The sequence below is a fragment of the Dermacentor albipictus genome, chromosome 7 (genome assembly GCF_038994185.2).
Source record: "Dermacentor albipictus isolate Rhodes 1998 colony chromosome 7, USDA_Dalb.pri_finalv2, whole genome shotgun sequence".
Lineage (NCBI taxonomy): Eukaryota > Metazoa > Arthropoda > Arachnida > Ixodida > Ixodidae > Dermacentor > Dermacentor albipictus.
Window position 1 is genome coordinate 134,934,552 of NC_091827.1, and position 17,048 is coordinate 134,951,599.

The 17,048-nt window shown below is 50.7% G+C and overlaps 1 protein-coding gene and 1 pseudogene across 1 annotated transcript; both read right to left on the bottom strand.

The window, feature by feature from the left end:
* The window catches only part of LOC135911544 (tigger transposable element-derived protein 6-like), a 374,082-nt pseudogene that overhangs the window by 77,195 nt on the left and 279,839 nt on the right, over positions 1-17,048 (bottom strand).
* LOC135911520 (uncharacterized) lies at positions 5,610-6,495 on the bottom strand. The gene has a single exon (XM_065443844.2). The coding sequence runs from the start codon at positions 6,493-6,495 to the stop codon at positions 5,650-5,652; it is 846 nt and encodes a 281-aa protein (XP_065299916.2). The 3' UTR covers positions 5,610-5,649.

A 17,048-nucleotide genomic window follows, 5' to 3' on the forward strand; every position in this document is an offset into this window, starting at 1 on the left:
GACAACTTGAACTTGTCAATCGGTCCATAGCCTCCTCTATTTTTCAAAAATAAAGGAGGCTATGATCCGTCATGGCAAGGAATTGTATGTATACATAAAAAAGGGGGTATGTATGTGTGTTTGTAGTGGGGGTATAGGATTAGGGCGGTACGAAAAAGTGTACCAACACCGTCCTCTAGACCCATTCCGTTAAGGTACCGTAACAAAGCGTATTATGCATAAAGTTCATACAACCAACTCTGATATTACTACAGACGCCAGGCGACGCGAGCTACATTTGTCATGATGCATTCGCGACTGCACCGGATGCCCTCTACATTATTCTCTTTAATCGTGCTCACTGCGCCGAGGCAAAAGACAGATCATGGGCGCAGGTGCCTTTAAAGTATCTCGACCTTGCGAGGCATGGCTGCGCGTGCCAGGGGAGCTGTCCGTGCGAACACTCCCTGGCACACACCTGCCTCGGCGGCCCCAACCTACGTACCGTTCTGCTTCGAGCTTTGATCCCCCCCACTGTCCCTCGGGTGCCCTGGAGTTCCTGCGCCGCCTGCTCTACTATCATCTCAGGTGCTCTCCTGAGACTTCCGTTTGTCGGTTACATGTGCCCTACAGCTCGATCATTACTTATAATAATAAAAAACCCGATCTATCGTCACGACGATAGATCGCCAAAGCGGCTTTTGCAACATACCGCGCCCGTGCGAAGAGAATTACGGAACGCCATTGAGGAATCTGACCACAGCTTCGAGCTCGTAACGTCGTCGAGTGACACTCCTGCAACAGGCGTGACCGCTGAAAGCCGCATACAGCCGGAAACTTGAACAGGATCATCCCTCTGTTGCATAGCTGCCAGGTGTACGGCTAACATGGACCACACCCACACCATCCCGCAACATAGAATAATGAACCAACTTATAAAGCCCAAACACACGGCTGCACGCACACATCACAACACTACAAGCGAGACGCCATGCTGCTACGCTGCTACTGTTGCCGGATTAAAACTGACTACTGTCACCAAGTCTAGCTAGCGTCTCAGGAGCTGGCAACCTCGGCGCGTAGCAACATGGCGGCGCTCTTGCGGTTCCCGATTTTAATGCATGGGCCCTATAGACGAGCGCACGCCAAGTTTCGCCCGAGACGCCAGCGCTCGTTTCTCCCCTGGCGGCACGGTTTCCAATCCCCCGGGGGTTTGCTTCCGCCGGTTCCCTTCGCTCGCGCTGAGCCAGAGGAGGCCAGGCTGAGCGCGCGCTGCACGCGAGAAGGCTTTCTCGCGCGCGCTGCACGCGGGAAGGTGTAGGTTTCCGTCGCCGCTTCCCTTCGCGGTCGCGCCCGCGTTCAGTTCGCGCTGCGCGCGAGACGTCTCTTGTTTGCGACGGCGCCTCTTCGGATGACCCGAAATTATTATTGTGTTGTTAACTGTCACGACAGCAATGTAAACATGAAAAGGTTGATGCCACCAGTGAAATTATACCGATTCACAAGAAAATGGTACGAAAGAAGCAGACGACAGACATGGATTACTGCGGTGCGCCGAGCGAAGTAAACATCTGGCAAACGAAGCGAGATCGTTTATTGATCACTCCTGAGTGTATGACGGTTTCTATATCTAACCCACGTGAAATTAATAATTACTCGGTACATAATCCTTTTATTCATACAAAAACTTTAAGTTCAACGAGTGCTTGTCCTGTCTTCTTTCTCGTGTTTCGTTTGTGTGTGCGCTGTCTAAGAATGGAAACCACGTCTGTTGTATGCGCTAGCAGTGGCCGAAGTTCACGCGTGCCGAGAAATTGAATATGTGCATGATGCATTGAACATGACCGGAGTTCATTCCCGCTTCACCATCGCACCGATCGATCGGGTTACTGGACGATACACACCCGCGTCTTGGTCGCGCCGGCATTGCTGAAGCAGGAATGATTAATAATACTTTCAACTTCCGTCTCTTGAGTACTGTTAAAAAATGACCAAGCTGTCTACATTGCTGCCTCTATTCCATATTGTAGGGGACGTACTAGTTAAAGTTGTGTGCGCATGTCGTACTTGTGCTATGCAGCGATATATCTTGTTTATTTCCGCACAGTGTCGATAGAAGTCCGTTGTCGCCATCAGAGACAACACGGATTTGTAGCAAACATAATGTGAGAAACTGCAAAAATGACTTTAGCTCGTAGGTGCCGTATGTATGTGCCGCATCGTATGTGCTGACGATTTTTCCGGCGGCACATACGATGTCGTTTCCAATTACCTGCTCAGCGTCCCTTACATTGTTAAGCAGACGCTGCCCTTTCGCCGCATTGCAGCCATATAAAAATAATCGTCAAGCGTACCGATCTTCTTAAAGGCAAATATAGCGTGTGCAGTTTGTTTCACACTAAGGGGAAAACTCGGAATGTATTGCATCGCGATGCGGCAAGCAATGGAGTCGTGCGGCGGCAGCAGCTCGAGCAGGCGCACACGCTTGAGGGGCGGTGTCGTGATCTGCGTCGTCTGCTATGGCGGCGCGCGCTGGCCGCATTTTCGGGAAGCGTGGTACTGTCAGGGGCAGTGCACCGATTTCATCGGTACTGCGGGAACTGAGCTGATATTCTTTACTAAACGTTGTGCGTCGCCACACTCTGATCCTTCATTGGCGCTAATGGAGTTCCACAAACTTCTTTTGACAACATGGTTCATTTGTTCTTTCGAAGGGCCGGAGTACTGAGCGTGTGCACGTATGTTTCTTCACTGTGTGTGCTACCGTAATGAGCAGCGACAAAACGCACCAAGATGTGCGCGCAATGTGCTCAGTCTTTGTTTGACTCGAAAGGAAAACAAAGCACTCAACAATGGGAGTCGAACACGGTGAAACAAACGGACACGATTAAATGAACGTTTTAGGTTCAGACAATGAGCTGGAAGTGATTTTTCTCGATAATCATTCGCTACACCAGACAGACCCTGCCCGCCGGTGGGGAATTGGACACGTCACGCTCGGAACTTCAGTTAGTATCTCGTCATGTCCCCAGCGGCAGCGATGACAGCGCTCATCCTGGAAGGCAGTGAAGTGTAGAATGACTTGATCAGGGATGTGTTCATTCGCTGCACGTCTCAGTCACTGACGATGGTGGATCGAAGCCTATCCTCGGGCGACTGATAGAGGGGATGTTGCGCCAGCGATACTTTCAACGAGCCCCAGACATTTTAAATGATGTTGGCGCCCGGGGATTGAGGCGGCCGCTCCAAGAGAGTGACTGCGCGCTCTTCTAGCAGTTCTTGCACAGCACGAGCAGTGTGGATCGGCGTCCTATCACGTTAGAATATATAGTCGCCTTCCAGAAACGGGCCGTCAAGAATGTATGGAATCAGTACGTCGTCTATGACTGCCATGCAGCGATGAACTTACATTCGAGGCGTATCAGTGGGCGTCGCGCAACGCTTAGCAAAGAATACCGGCTCCTTTCACGCAGTAACGATGTGATCAGCGCCCTGCACCTGACAGTAGAACGTTTCTCGACAATGCGGCCAGCGTGCGCCGCCGTAGCAGAGGACGCCGTTCAAGATCCCGCCCCTCGAGCATCTGCGCGTGCTGCTGCGCTTCGAGTTTTCCCCTAAATGTGAGAGAGACTGTACACCGCCCTTCGAAGGAAATGTCCACGCGCACACACCGCGCGCGGCGCGAAACGTGCCCAAACACGCGCAGTGCAGGAGGCAATCAAGGCGGCGCGAACGAGAGATGGGAGAGGGGTACCACCGCTAATAGAATTTTGCTCCGCATGCGGCGCTCTCAAAGCCGGCGCAGCAGCGCCGCTCTCGGTGCCGTTCTTGTCTATGCGTAGCTTGTCCTCTAGAGTCAGTATAGTAACTCTATGAGAGTACCCCGAGTGACGTCAAACTTCTCCACCGCACCCTCGCTCTCGCGCTGACGCTTGTCGCGCTTGATAGATTTCTAGTGCCACGTTCGGCTCCTCTGCTGCTGATGGTCGGGACTAAGGGGCGCGTGAATCGCCAGTAGTTCAGCACTTAGCGCTGTCGCGCAGTAGCGGACGGCCGCAGCCCATCAAAGCGCCGCGCTGTGAAGGAAGCAAACTCGATGTTTTTCTTTTGTCGGCGATTTACAGTCGCGGACGCAATGAAATGAGCCATGGCTTCGGGCGAAAAACGCGAACCAGTGCCAACAAGTGAAGGCGCCTGATACGTGTTGAGGCTTCTGCTCTTGCATGCGCGTCCCTTTTAGTTCGCAGCCTATCCAGACCTCTAACATAGGCTTAGCGCTATATAATCGTAGGGCGCAGCGCGAGGTGACGCCGCCACAGCGCCGCAACGTCTGGTGCGCTGCCGGAATGGGTTGTCGGGGGTGCACTGTTCTCTGCGCCCAGCTCACGCTGCTGTTGACGCCTGCCACCATAAAGCCACAGTCCCTATACATTTCTTTTTTCTGTCGCGGGACCACGATACCGCGTAGTCAAAAGATAACTGCGGCGTCTCGTCCACTAGACTCGGAATTATCTGTGCGTGATAGGTTGTTGGAATGACGGTGCGCGACCCACTCTTTATATTTGCCCATGCTATCTCGCACTGCTAGGGTTTATTCGCAGTAGATGAAGCGGCTTCGGTAGGCTTTCTCTCATAAGAACTGCTATTGTCGAATCTTGGATTTTATTTATTTTTGCTGGAAGGTGGAGCGCTTGACGTCGTGCAAACCATGCTGCTTGATCCTCTACCCCTGGCGGCTTGCTATTAGCAGACTGCTTGGCCGGTGTAGTGAGCTTGCTGGCGGGCACTTTTTACTCAAGTATGTTCCAGGCGACAGTTTCACTGAAGGGGCCTTGTTAGGGAGGCGACCATGTTGAACGGAATTTCGTTTCTGGCGCATGGTATTAAAATCTGTCCAAGATTCGACAATAGTAGTTCTTATGAGAGAAAGCCTACCGAAGCCGCTTCATCTACTGCGAATAAACCCTAGCAGTGCGAGATAGCATGGGCAAATATAAAGAGTGGGTCGCGCACCGTCATTCCAACAACCTATCACGCACGGATAATTCCGAGTCTAGTGGACGAGACGCCGCAGTTATCTTTTGACTACGCGGTATCGTGGTCCCGCGACAGAAAAAAGAAATGTATAGGGACTGTGGCTTTATGGTGGCAGGCGTCAACAGCAGCGTGAGCTGGGCGCAGAGAACAGTGCACCCCCGACAACCCATTCCGGCAGCGCACCAGACGTTGCGGCGCTGTAGCGGCGTCAACTCGCGCTGCGCCCTACGATTATATAGCGCTAAGCCTATGTTAGAGGTCTGGATAGGCTGCGAACTAAAAGGGACGCGCATGCAAGAGCAGAAGCCTCAACACGTATCAGGCGCCTTCACTTGTTGGCACTGGTTCGCGTTTTTCGCCCGAAGCCATGGCTCATTTCATTGCGTCCGCGACTGTAAATCGCCGACAAAAGAAAAACATCGAGTTTGCTTCCTTCACAGCGCGGCGCTTTGATGGGCTGCGGCCGTCCGCTACTGCGCGACAGCGCTAAGTGCTGAACTACTGGCGATTCACGCGCCCCTTCGTCCCGACCATCGGCAGCAGAGGAGCCGAATTGTTGTTGTTAAAAACTTTATTTAAACAGAGGTGTTCGGGCCACGTAGGCCCCTGGGCCCCCGCACGACCGTAGTCCACTCAAGTGTTTATGTTCCGTAGGTCCATAACACTGGCAGCCCGGCTGGTCGCGATGGTCTGCGTTGCCGGGTCCTCAGAGCGGAGCACGGTCTCCCAGTCCCCCCACGATGTCAGGTGCTCCAGGCCCCGCGGGGGAGGGTCCGCCGGGCAAAGCGAGAGGATGTGGATGGCGGATGCGAACGGTTCGGGACAGAGGGCGCAGGCGGGCGTGGGGAAAGAGGGATGGTAATGGGATAGGGTGACAGGGGAGGGGAGTGTGTGGGTCTGGAGTCGCCTCCACAGTGTCGCATGCCTGTTGTCTAGGGATGGGTGAGGTGGGGGGTAGATCTGACGTGCTGCCCTATAAGCCTGCGTCAGATCGCTGAAAGAGTGCATGCGCTCCTTCGTGAATCCCGGATCGGAGGCCACCTGAGCCCGGTTAATAGAACCTCGGGCTAAAGGGTTGGCAGCCTCGTTCCCGGGATTCCCGGAGTGCGCAGGCACCCATATCAGCTCCACATGGCGGGGTGGAGGTGCAGCGGGCGAGTCCAGTATGCAAAAAGCAGGAACATGGACTCGGCCTCGTGCAAAATTTAGTATAGCTGTTTTTGAATCTGTTATTATGTACCGGGCTTCCGTATGGGTGATGGCAATGGCAATCGCAGCTTCCTCTGCAGCTTCTGGGGAAGTGTGTGGGGGGAGGGGTAGTGTGATGAGTGGGGAGAGGGAGGAGCCCACCACGGCGGCAACCGCTTGCTCTCCCATGCATGCGGCGTCCACCCATACGGCGTCCGGTTCGGGGCCGTAATAACGATGGAGCGCCTTAGCTGGAGCTCGGCGGCGCGCCTCGTGGTGTTGTGGATGCATGTTCCTCGGGAGCGGCCTAATAAGCAGCTCCCGGTGGATGTGGCGTGGGGTGGCGAGTTGTGTAGGGTCGTTGGCCGGTAACCGGATCCCGAGGGAGTCCAGGATGTGCCGCCCAGTGGATGTTCGTGTCAGGCGAATGTATTGCGCCTGTCGGTGGGTTTCTACAAGTTCCCCGATAGTGATGTGGAGGCCCAGGCCGAGTAGTCTGTCTGTGGGTGTATTAATGGGTAGTTTTAATGCTACTTTGTACGCCTTGCGTATTAATGCATCTAGGGCATTAGTATCGTGTTGGGATAAGTGTAAATATGGGGTTGTGTAAAGCACACGGCTGAGGACGAAGGCATGGATGAGGCGACATAGGTCGCGCTCCTTCATGCCTCTGTGGTGGGCTGAAACCCGGCGAATGAGGTGCGAAATCGCACCTGCCATCTGCTTGAGTTTCTTCAGGGTGGTGGTGTTTTTACCATCACTCTGGATATGGAGTCCCAGTACTCGGAGGGTTTCAACCTCCGGCACTGGGCGTCCGTCCAGCTCGATCGTGATGGGGGAGCATGGGGAGCACGAGGTCTGATTAGTAGCAGTTCGGATTTTTCTGGGGAGCAAGAAAGACCGATACTGGCAGCATAATTTGGGGTCAGGGTGGCTGCAGATTGGAGAGTGTCCTCTATGCCGCCGTCACTGCCGTGGGTAGTCCACAGCGTGATGTCGTCGGCATAGAGGGTGTGTTTGAGATGGGGTATGGTTGCCAATTGTCGGGCCAGGGGGATTAGGGTGATATTAAATAGAAAGGGGGACAGAACGGACCCTTGCGGGGTGCCAACACTCTGTAAAGTAAAAGAGAGGGAGGTGAGTGGGCCAAAGTGTATCTGAGCCGTGCGGTCGGTCAGGAATGCCTGAATGTAGGTGTACGTACGTGCACCCACATTCAGTGGCGAGAGGGCAGTCATGATCGCATGGTGTTCTACGCGATCAAAGGCTTTGGAGAGGTCCAAAGCCAAGACTGCCTTTGTGTGACCTGGGATAAGGGGGTCGAAAATGTCGTGCGTAAGTTGTAGCATGGCATCCTGCGCGGATAAATGGGGGCGGAAGCCCACCATGCTGTGAGGGTAAAGGTCGTTTTCCGCCATGTGTTGTGTGAGTCTCGATAATACTACATGCTCGAAAAGCTTTCCGAGGCATGAGGTTAGCGAGATCGGGCGAAGGTTTTGGAGTGTAAGTGGTTTGTTGGGTTTGGGTATGAAAATAACCTTCGCATGATGCCAGGACTGGGGGAGGGTGCCCTTTCTCCAACAATGGTTGAAATAGTCCGTAATCTGTGTGATGGCTTGATCATCCAGATTACGAAGCATAGATTTGGTTACCTGGTCGGTGCCAGGTGCGGAGCTGGTACGGAGAGTCAGGAGGGCCGCTCTGACTTCCGTCTCCGTTATGTCCGTGTCGAGTGTGGGGTTGGGCTGCCCTGTGTAGGGAGGTAAGCGAGTCGGTGTGCCTGGGGAGGTGTAGGTTTTTTGAAGTGTATCTATAAGGCTGTCAGGGTTGTCCATGTGTGCGTGGACGAGTCTTGTTATATGGTGTTGTGTTGCTGTTTTTGTCTGCGTCGGATCTATAAGGTGGCGGAGGAGTTGCCAGGCCCGCTTGGTGGACAGGTTCCCAGCAATGCCGTCGCATATCTGGCCCCAGTTGGACCGGCAGAGCTCCTCAGAATGTTGTTGGATTTGGGTTTGCAGCGCGGCCAGCCGTTTTTTAAGTGTCCTGTGTAGCTTATTCCTCTTCCACCGTTCTAGGAGGCTGTGATAGGCCTCCCAGAGGTGGGCCAGTCGGGTGTCTAATGTAGGGGTTTCTGCAGGGGTTTCAATGAGTTTTGTGTTGCATTGGACGTCATCCTGGAGTGATTTCACCCAGGTGTCGATATCGGAAATAGGGGTGTCAGAGCGGGCCGCCCGAGTGGTGCGGAGAGAGTCCCAGTTTATGAGTTTGTGTGTCATGTAAGTGTGACGGGGTTGTTTGTATGGGACAGTGACCTGTATAATGTAATGATCGCTGCCTAGTGTGTATTGTGTTCTGGTCCAGGTGACGCCTCGGAGGGAGTGGGTCAGCAACAGGTCCGGGCTGGTGTCCATGCTGACGCTATTTCCGATCCGAGTGGGCGTCAGGAAGTTGTTGTGTACGGTGAGGTGGAGGCTCTGGAGGAGCAGCCAGAGCCTGCGACCTCGGTGTGTTGTTGTTTTGTATCCCCAGTCTGTATGTTGACTGTTGAAGTCTCCGCCGACTAACAGGGGGTGCTTTCCTGCCAGCCGGTGCAGCGATCGAAGTAGGGACTCTAGAGACGCCATCGGGTGTGATGGGAGGTGATAAATGTTGACAATAAATATGGATGGTAACGTGTGTTTATGGTGTATGATTTCAGTGATCACGCAGGGCGTCTCTGAAGCGATATGGTGTACCCTGTGAGTGATGCTACGGTGTATGAGTGTGGACGCCCTGGGTTTGTCTGTGGCGTCCGAATGTACCGAGGTGTAGCTGGGAAGGGTTGCGCAATGTGCAGCGTCTTGGAGTAAAAGTATTTGGGGCTGAGGAGTGAGTGTGGGAAGTAAAAGCTGCAGAGGTGCACGCTTGCCCCGGAAGCCACGGCAATTCTAAGTTAGAATTTGTAGGTAATTATTTCCCCGCGCCGCCATACTGGAGCGTGAGGGGGGCGGATAGGGGGGGTTAGTTGCGTGTCCATTGGAATGTGTTGGACAGGAGGGGTGAATTGTGTGGGCTGAAGGGTGGGTTGCGAGGGTATGGAAGGACGCATTTGTGTGAAGCGGTGTTCTATGTTTTCGAGCATCTTGTTAAGCATAACATCCATGCGGTGCTCTAATTTCTCCGTGAGGGTTTCTACGAGGTGAGTGAGTTTAGTCTCGAGGCGTGTTTCGAGTTCTTGTAGTTTACGATCGAATTTAGCCTCAAGCGCTCCGAGTTTGGCATCCATGTCTGTCAACTGAGGGGGTGGTATTTCCTGTGTGGTTCGCTGTTTTTTCGTGGGAGGTGTGCTGGGAGATTCCGTCTCGGGGGGTGGAGTGGAGTTAGGGAGGCCTGATTGTGTCGGCCTCCCTTATTGTGTCGGCCTCCCTAAGTTTTGTAAGCAAAGATTTCAAATCCCTTACGTCGTACGACTTCGTCGAAGAGGGCGCAACAGGACTCGGTCGTCAACAAGACTGCAGTCGGAAGCGCAACAGCTGGCGCCCAACCATCGTCCCTAGGACAGGGGGCACTCATGCTCCAGGAGTCGCACCAGATCCAGGCATCGTTCACTATCCAGGGAGAGAAGGCGCTCCAAGTCAAGGGAAGCGCAGGTGCGCTTCGTGCAAAGGGACTCAATACCTAGCGAGAAGAAGACGCCAGGAACCACTTGGGCTGACAAAGTAAAAGGTATGGCGAGAGTTGCTGGGGGCGCCTCGGCTGCTGTGGGCAGGGGCGTAGCCATGGGGGGGGGGGGGTGCTTATGGGGCTTCAGCCCACCCCGAAATTTTTTCGTGCTGTCCATGCACCGCCGACCAAAGCAACCCCGACGCCGGAAATCATTCTGAATTTTGTCTAAAACGTCTTTTTAACGCTTGAAAAGCCATTTCACCGCAAAAATTTGGAACTCGGGCTCGATTTCGCAGCAACGCCCATGCACCGAGAGTCGCATAAGGCAAGCAGCCCCATCCGAACACAAAGTTTCAAGGACGTTATGATGGCGAACGGGCTCGCCGCGGCATCTCGAGGGGGCCGCGGAATCTACAATCTATCATGGAACCTACTGAGCGCGTGGATGTCAATTCCGAAACTTTATGGGTGTAAAGTTCTCATAAACTTCTGATGTGAAAAGTGCATTGACATTTCCAAACGTGTGCTTTAGATTTTCAATTGCGGAACTTTGTAAGTTTGATGTTCCCATAAATATTGGACACCGAAGGTTCACTAACTCTTCCAAAGTGGTACGTCGGGCCTTGCAACAAGACAAGCCAAATCAACACACTATCAGACAAGTTGACAAAGCCCGCAGCGATGCCCGATGAGACGAAGCGTTGTGGTGGTTCATTCGCGCCGTCATGTCACGTAAAAAAAATATCAATGTTTTTTTTTTTCACCTGGGCCAAAGCATCCAGTGACGACACACTAAACCCAGCCAAGGTAACTACGTTCTTATTAATTTTTTCTACTTTGAGTTTTCATCGCGAGGACACATTGAGCCTCTTCAATTTTTTTGTTCTCGCTCCCCTACCCGCGGGCTGCCAGAGCCAGTCAGAGCGCATGCGTTTTTCTCGTGTTGCCCCGACCACCGCGCGGCGCACTTCGGTGCGCGTTCGGTTTTCTCTGGCCGAGTACATTCTCTTCTGGCAGAATTTTGGACGCTTTCTAGCTAGCAGACGAGAAAAAGAAACAATTGTCGCTCGCCGCCATCACTGTGGAGACTCGACGGATTGCGCCGCATTCGCTTGAGCGCAACCTCACCAGAAAGTCTTGTCTGGCCGAAGTAGGATACCGAGCAGTATGCGCATGGTTCTTGGTGGACCAAGCGTCTCGTGTTTTCTTCGATATTCCTTTAATAGCCACATTAGTTGCCCAAAGTAGGCATTCGATTCTGACCAACATACTTTCCTTTGCATTTTTTTTTCATTACGGTGCCCCCACCCCACAAAAGGAAAAAAAAAAGACGTTGTTGCTGCGCAGCGAATTGTCGCATGGTGAAATTTCTATTTTGTTACTTCTTTTGCGGAAAGTAATGGGCCATGGGACGCTTCAGCTGCCGGATACTCTTTTTATATTATTGCGATAGCAATTATACGGACGCTCTAGGCGCATTCCTGCCGTCGTCCTCATGTTCGGCATAAAGTCCAAGGGCGATAACGTCGTGGCCGCGTGCTGCATGTGCGAGTGAAAGCGTAAGGAGGCATGGGTGAGCCGACGATGATGGCTCAGTCTTGCGTGCGCAAAGGAGAAAAGCGGGGAGGAAGCGCGCCGCTTTCCGTCGCGCCCGATACATCGGGGAGAGCGGATGGAATGGGGGAGGGACCTAGGATTCTGTGAATCTGTGATTGCGGAACATGTTTATATGCCTTGTTTGACCCATTATATACCGTGACGTTTTCTTAGATACGCAGATTTATTGGAGACTTATAGGTGCGTTTAGATATCTTGTTGCGAGGTTTTGTGCATATATACGTGCAGTGAACTTTGTTTCCAGTGGCAGTTTTTTACCTTTATCAAGCTGTACCTTCGCATGTGTATATTCCATTGTATCTTCGAATTTCTAATGTACCAGGGCGAGTGAAATGAAAGTGAGCCTACCCACCCTGCGAAATTATGGCTCTGTTCATTATCTGCAAGGCCTACGCGTAGCAGACAGACATCTCTCATTTACAAAAGTGACAAGCAGATGACGATAAATGTTCTTTAATGCTCTCATACACTGGATTGAACATGGTTTCGTGACGTAATGGACACTCCAGAAGTTGAGCAGCGTGGTGCCGTGAGGTTTTTGACAGCTGAAAGTGTTTCCCAAAAAGAAATCAGTCACCGTATGGCTGCCGTGTACATTGAACAATGCATTTCATTGGCCACTGTGAAGCGTTAGAACAAACGGTTCAAAGAAGGTCGTGAAAGTTGCAAAGACGATCCCATACCGGACCAAAGCCGTCATGCAATCACCCCTAACAAAAGTGCAAAGGTTGATGAGCTGATGACACAAGAACGCAGGGTAAGCATCGATGAACTGGCAGAGCGTGTGAACATCAGTCATGGTTCGGTTCACCGTCACCGTTCACGCCGTACATGAACATCTCGGTTATCGGCTCTTGTGTGCGCAATGGATGCCCAAGATTTTGAACCACTGCCAGAATACAGAGAAGTTCGGCGCTGCCTTTACTCATCTGATCCGGCATTACAATAAGGGTGACGATTTCTTGTCTGCAATTGTGATCGGAGACGAACCATCATGCCACTACTACGAGCATGAAACACGACGGCAAAGCTTACAATGGAAACATTCGAGTTCACCAGCTCCAAAGAAAGTAAAGGCCGTTATTGCCACCGGAAAGGTGTTGACTTTCATTTTTTGATCGTCAGGGGCCATTGCTGATAGAATTTGCTAAATCTTGAGAGACTATCAAGCGTTTCCGATATTGTGAAACGCCGGATCGGCTACGTGTCGCAATCAAGAACAAACTACGTGAAAAATTGACGAATGGGGTCATCTTGTTCCACGACAATGCCCGTCCCCACGTTGCTGATGTGGTTAATGCAAAACTGGCAAAGTTCAAGCGCGAAACGCTGCAACATCCGCCATACAGCGCAGACCTGTCGCCTTGCGACTTCCACATTTTGGGGCAACCGAAAAAACAGCTCAAGAGAACCAGATTCGTCTCGCACGATGACGTGAAAGTCCGTTGCAGACGTTTTGAAGCAACAACGCCAGGAGCTTTATGAGACGGGAATTACGCGACTCATTAGTCAATGGGACAGACGTCTAAATGCTCATGGAGGCTACCTTTAAATAAAGTACCCCGTCTGTCATATATCCGCATTGGCTCACTTTCATTTGACTCGCCCTCGTATATTCTGCAGAACTCCTGCTTCTTAAACGTGCTCTCTGTTGCGACTATAATTTCGGTGCAATTACGATACATGGCCGGTGACAGCTGCTCCTGCGTAATACATTCGAACAAATGACAGCGTCATGGAGATTTTTCACTAGCCGTTGCATATGAACAAGAATGTAAACAAGCATCTTGAATGACAAAGTTTCAGTACCATATTTGTCCTCAACTTGTTCATTTTATGGCCTCTACATTTTTCATATCAGCGGCATGTACTGCTTTGCTGGTTTCGAACTGATGCAGTTCTAAAGTTCGTGTGATATTTTATTTACTTACTAAATAGACAAAAAACATGGAAGCATTGACATCAGTTACGTTGTGCACAATTTTTGGCACATACGAGTGTAATATTTTATTTAAAAAATACATATTTTACTTGTGTTGACAGTGCGTAGCGTTCAATAATTCGTTTGCAGCATCTTTGGCAATGGCAATGCAGTTATTATTCATGTATTTGATCCCTAGGCAAATTGTTTAAGAGGAAGCTTTAGCTCGGGCCCAACTCCGACGCGGCCTGTTCAGATACATGTAAAACGCCGAAAAGCTTTTCTGAGATAACTCCTGAATCGCTTTTAATGAAAGTTGATGCATTTGAGAGAGTAAGTTAAATTCTAGTGTCTGTTGGAAGCGGAACTTCGATTTAGGGCCCGAACTTTGTTTAAATTAGTTTGAAAATTTTGAAACTTAGAAAAAATAGAAGCACGAAGTTTACAAATTAATAGCTCTGCATCAAGAACAGATATTGTGGTTCTGTAAACGGCATCCATTACGCCATTCAAAGCGGACAAATTTGATTTGTCTATTTGTATGTTATGTGAATTGGTTATGTTATGTACAAGGGTTCTGCAAAACCCGGATTTCCATAGTACTTAATTTGTTGAAACTCATGTTTAACATCAATTTTGTCCGCGGTACATTTACTATTATGTGCAATTCACAGAATTATAATATCAATTTTCAATGCTAATTTACAGAGTTGTAAACTTCATTGTTTTGTTTTCTGAATATTTTCGATTTCTGCCACTGTTCAACAAAATATTGACGACCTAAATCGAAAGTTCGAAACAGACGATCACTAGAATTTAAGTTTTTCTTTCAAATGCAACAAACCTCATCAAATTTGGTGAAGTGGTTGCCGTGAAAAACGAATTCTCTTTCTACATGCATGTAAATAGGACCATCCGACATAATGTTTCCTCTTAGGAGGAGGCCAAGCTGCATTGTGAGCCTCCCCCCCCCCCCCCGAACGAAATTTCTGGCTACGCGACTGGCTGTGGGTGATGACAATGATGCCAGAATAGAGCAATTATTTAAAGAAGTAACTTCTTTAAGAAAAGCTAATGAAGAATTGACCAGGCAAGTAGCAGAGCTTCGTAAAAAAGAGCAGTCGAGCTTTGCTAGAGTAGAGATACGTAAGAGAGCAGTCGAGCCCTGCTAGAGTAGAGATAGATAGACCTGTAAGCAAAACCAGCGATCCAGGGGAATCCAGCTCTCCTGCCCCTAAAAAGAGGGCGGTGAGTTCCAGAGGATGCGTCAGTCTTCTCAGCCCTCAGTGAAATAAAATATGCAATTAAAGCGATAAGAGAGACAGTGGAAACGACCAACTTTAAAGTGGACAAATTGTGGAAATCGAGGCTAACGGCGGAGAAAAGACTTAGGAAAATTGAGACGCAAGCGGATGACGACGATGAGTATCTGCCATCGGAGGCGGATAGTATAAAGTCCATTCATGGATTGTCGGGGGCCATCACAAAGAGGAAAGTAGCGGGTAATAGAAAGGCAGCCTCACCTAATAACAATGGACAGTAATCATGGATTTAACGTGTGGCAATGAAATTGTCGCGGGTTCCAACACAAAAAAAACAGCACTGCGACAGGTGATCAGGTCATTTGACGCCAGCCCAAAAGTAATTATGCTGCAGGAAACCTTGGCGGACGAAATTATGCTTACTGAGCACAAAGTTATATGTAGAGAAAAAAAAAACGGGAGGGGGTTGGCGACCCTCATTGACAAAAAGATGCCATACATTGAGCATGATATTCATCTTAGACGTGCCAGGTTTGAATTTATTCTAGTTGAGATAATACTTAAAAGAAACAGAGGTAAGACGCAAAGCACTTTCTGTTTGAATATTTACAGCTCTCCTAACGACATGAGACAGAGGTTTAGAGCACTCTTCAACAAGGTGCTTTCGGTTGCCAAAAACTCCCCGCTCATTATTGGAGGGGACTTTAATGCTCCCTATCACACATGGGGATACATTTGGAACACAAAGAAGGGAGAGGAGCTACGGAGCTGGAGTCTTCAGTCGGCTTGTCATCAGACCCATGGCCAAGAACATGCTACCCGGCCGTCACGATAGGCGCCGCCAACTGAAGGCACAAGCCTTAGACGTCACCTACTCCGCCGACGAACATGCCGTGTACGTGGACGCGGCGAAATGCGACTGTAACACATACGTAGCCTGCGTAGCGACGCCAACCACCACTCTCATCAGTGCCGCTACAGTGCGCACACACTCCTCCACCGCTGCCGAAGAGGTTGCGATCGCGCTAGCCATCGCGGATCCCCGCACAAGCACGGTTCTCAGTAACTCTAAACAAGCCATCCAAAATTTCTCAAAAAACTCACTCTGTCTCCCCGCCGCACACATCCTCCGCGGTTGCACTCTCGACAGAACTATAAGCTTAGTGTGGGTACCTGCTCACGCGGGGAACTCTGGGAACGAAGGGGTCGACCGTTTAGCCCGAGGCCTAACTAACCGGGAGGCCGGCCCCTCGAACCCAGATGCGCTCGCAGAGGCCCCCAAATCCTACGCTGAAATTACAAACTTCTATAAGGAGACGAGACGCGTGTACCCGCCTCCCCACCCCGACCTCGAACGAGCGCAAGCCACCATGCTTCGCAGACTGCAGACCGATTCAATACTCAGTCATTCTAGACTTTATTTAATCACTGGAGGGGATTATGACCCCGTCTGCACTAAGTGCGACCATGGAGTGTTCGCCACTCGGGCACACATTCTCTGGGGATGCGAGGGTAACCCTCCCCCACGATCATTACTGCCAGTTCCCTCCGAAGAGGGTTGGAACCAGCTGCTGACAAGGCAAGACAAGAAAACGCAACTCGCACTCGTTTCGTGGGCCCAAGACGTCGCCCCCACCTGGGAGCCACACTAGGCCTACCTGCCCTAACTTCCTACCCTGCAGTGGCAAAATAAAGTTGTTTCTCTCTCTCTCTCTTGCCATGGATCTGGGGTTATGCTTGATTACTGATCCGGCGTATCCCACCCGTTGTGGCACGTCCACAAGCAGGGACTCCACGCCAGATCTTACTTTTGTAAGCAACTCAAGAGGAGCCGATTGGGAAAATTCAAACATGGATCTCGGGAGCGATCATTGTATCATACACATAACCATATGCATACCGAGACAGGAAACTAGAATCTTCAATTTCACTGATTGGGATCAGTTCAGAAAAATCAGGGCGAACAGAAGGAAAGTGGGGCCTCTAGATGCCGAGCAGGAGCCCCTTCAGACGTGGGTCTTTCAGCTCAGAGAGGACGTCAAAGAGGCCACTAAAGAAATCAGGACAGAGGAAAATATTGAGGCTATGAACAGCAGGCTGGCGCATCTGATTGAGGCCAAACAGTCTATATTAAAGAGATGGAAAACGCAGAGACTTAACAGAAGGCTAAGGAAAAAAATAGCGCAATTAAACAGAGAAATTGATGATCACTCGAAGACCCTCGTGAAGCAACAGTGGGATGAGATCTGTAATTCGGCTTATGGTAGACCCAAACATGGAGGTAGCTGGAACCTCCTCAAGCACTTGCTCAACGAGAATTAAACAAGGACAAGCAAGAGAACAGCTGTATCTAAGTTGGTTCATCAGGAAAGGCAAGATAAAACACAGAAGTATATCAT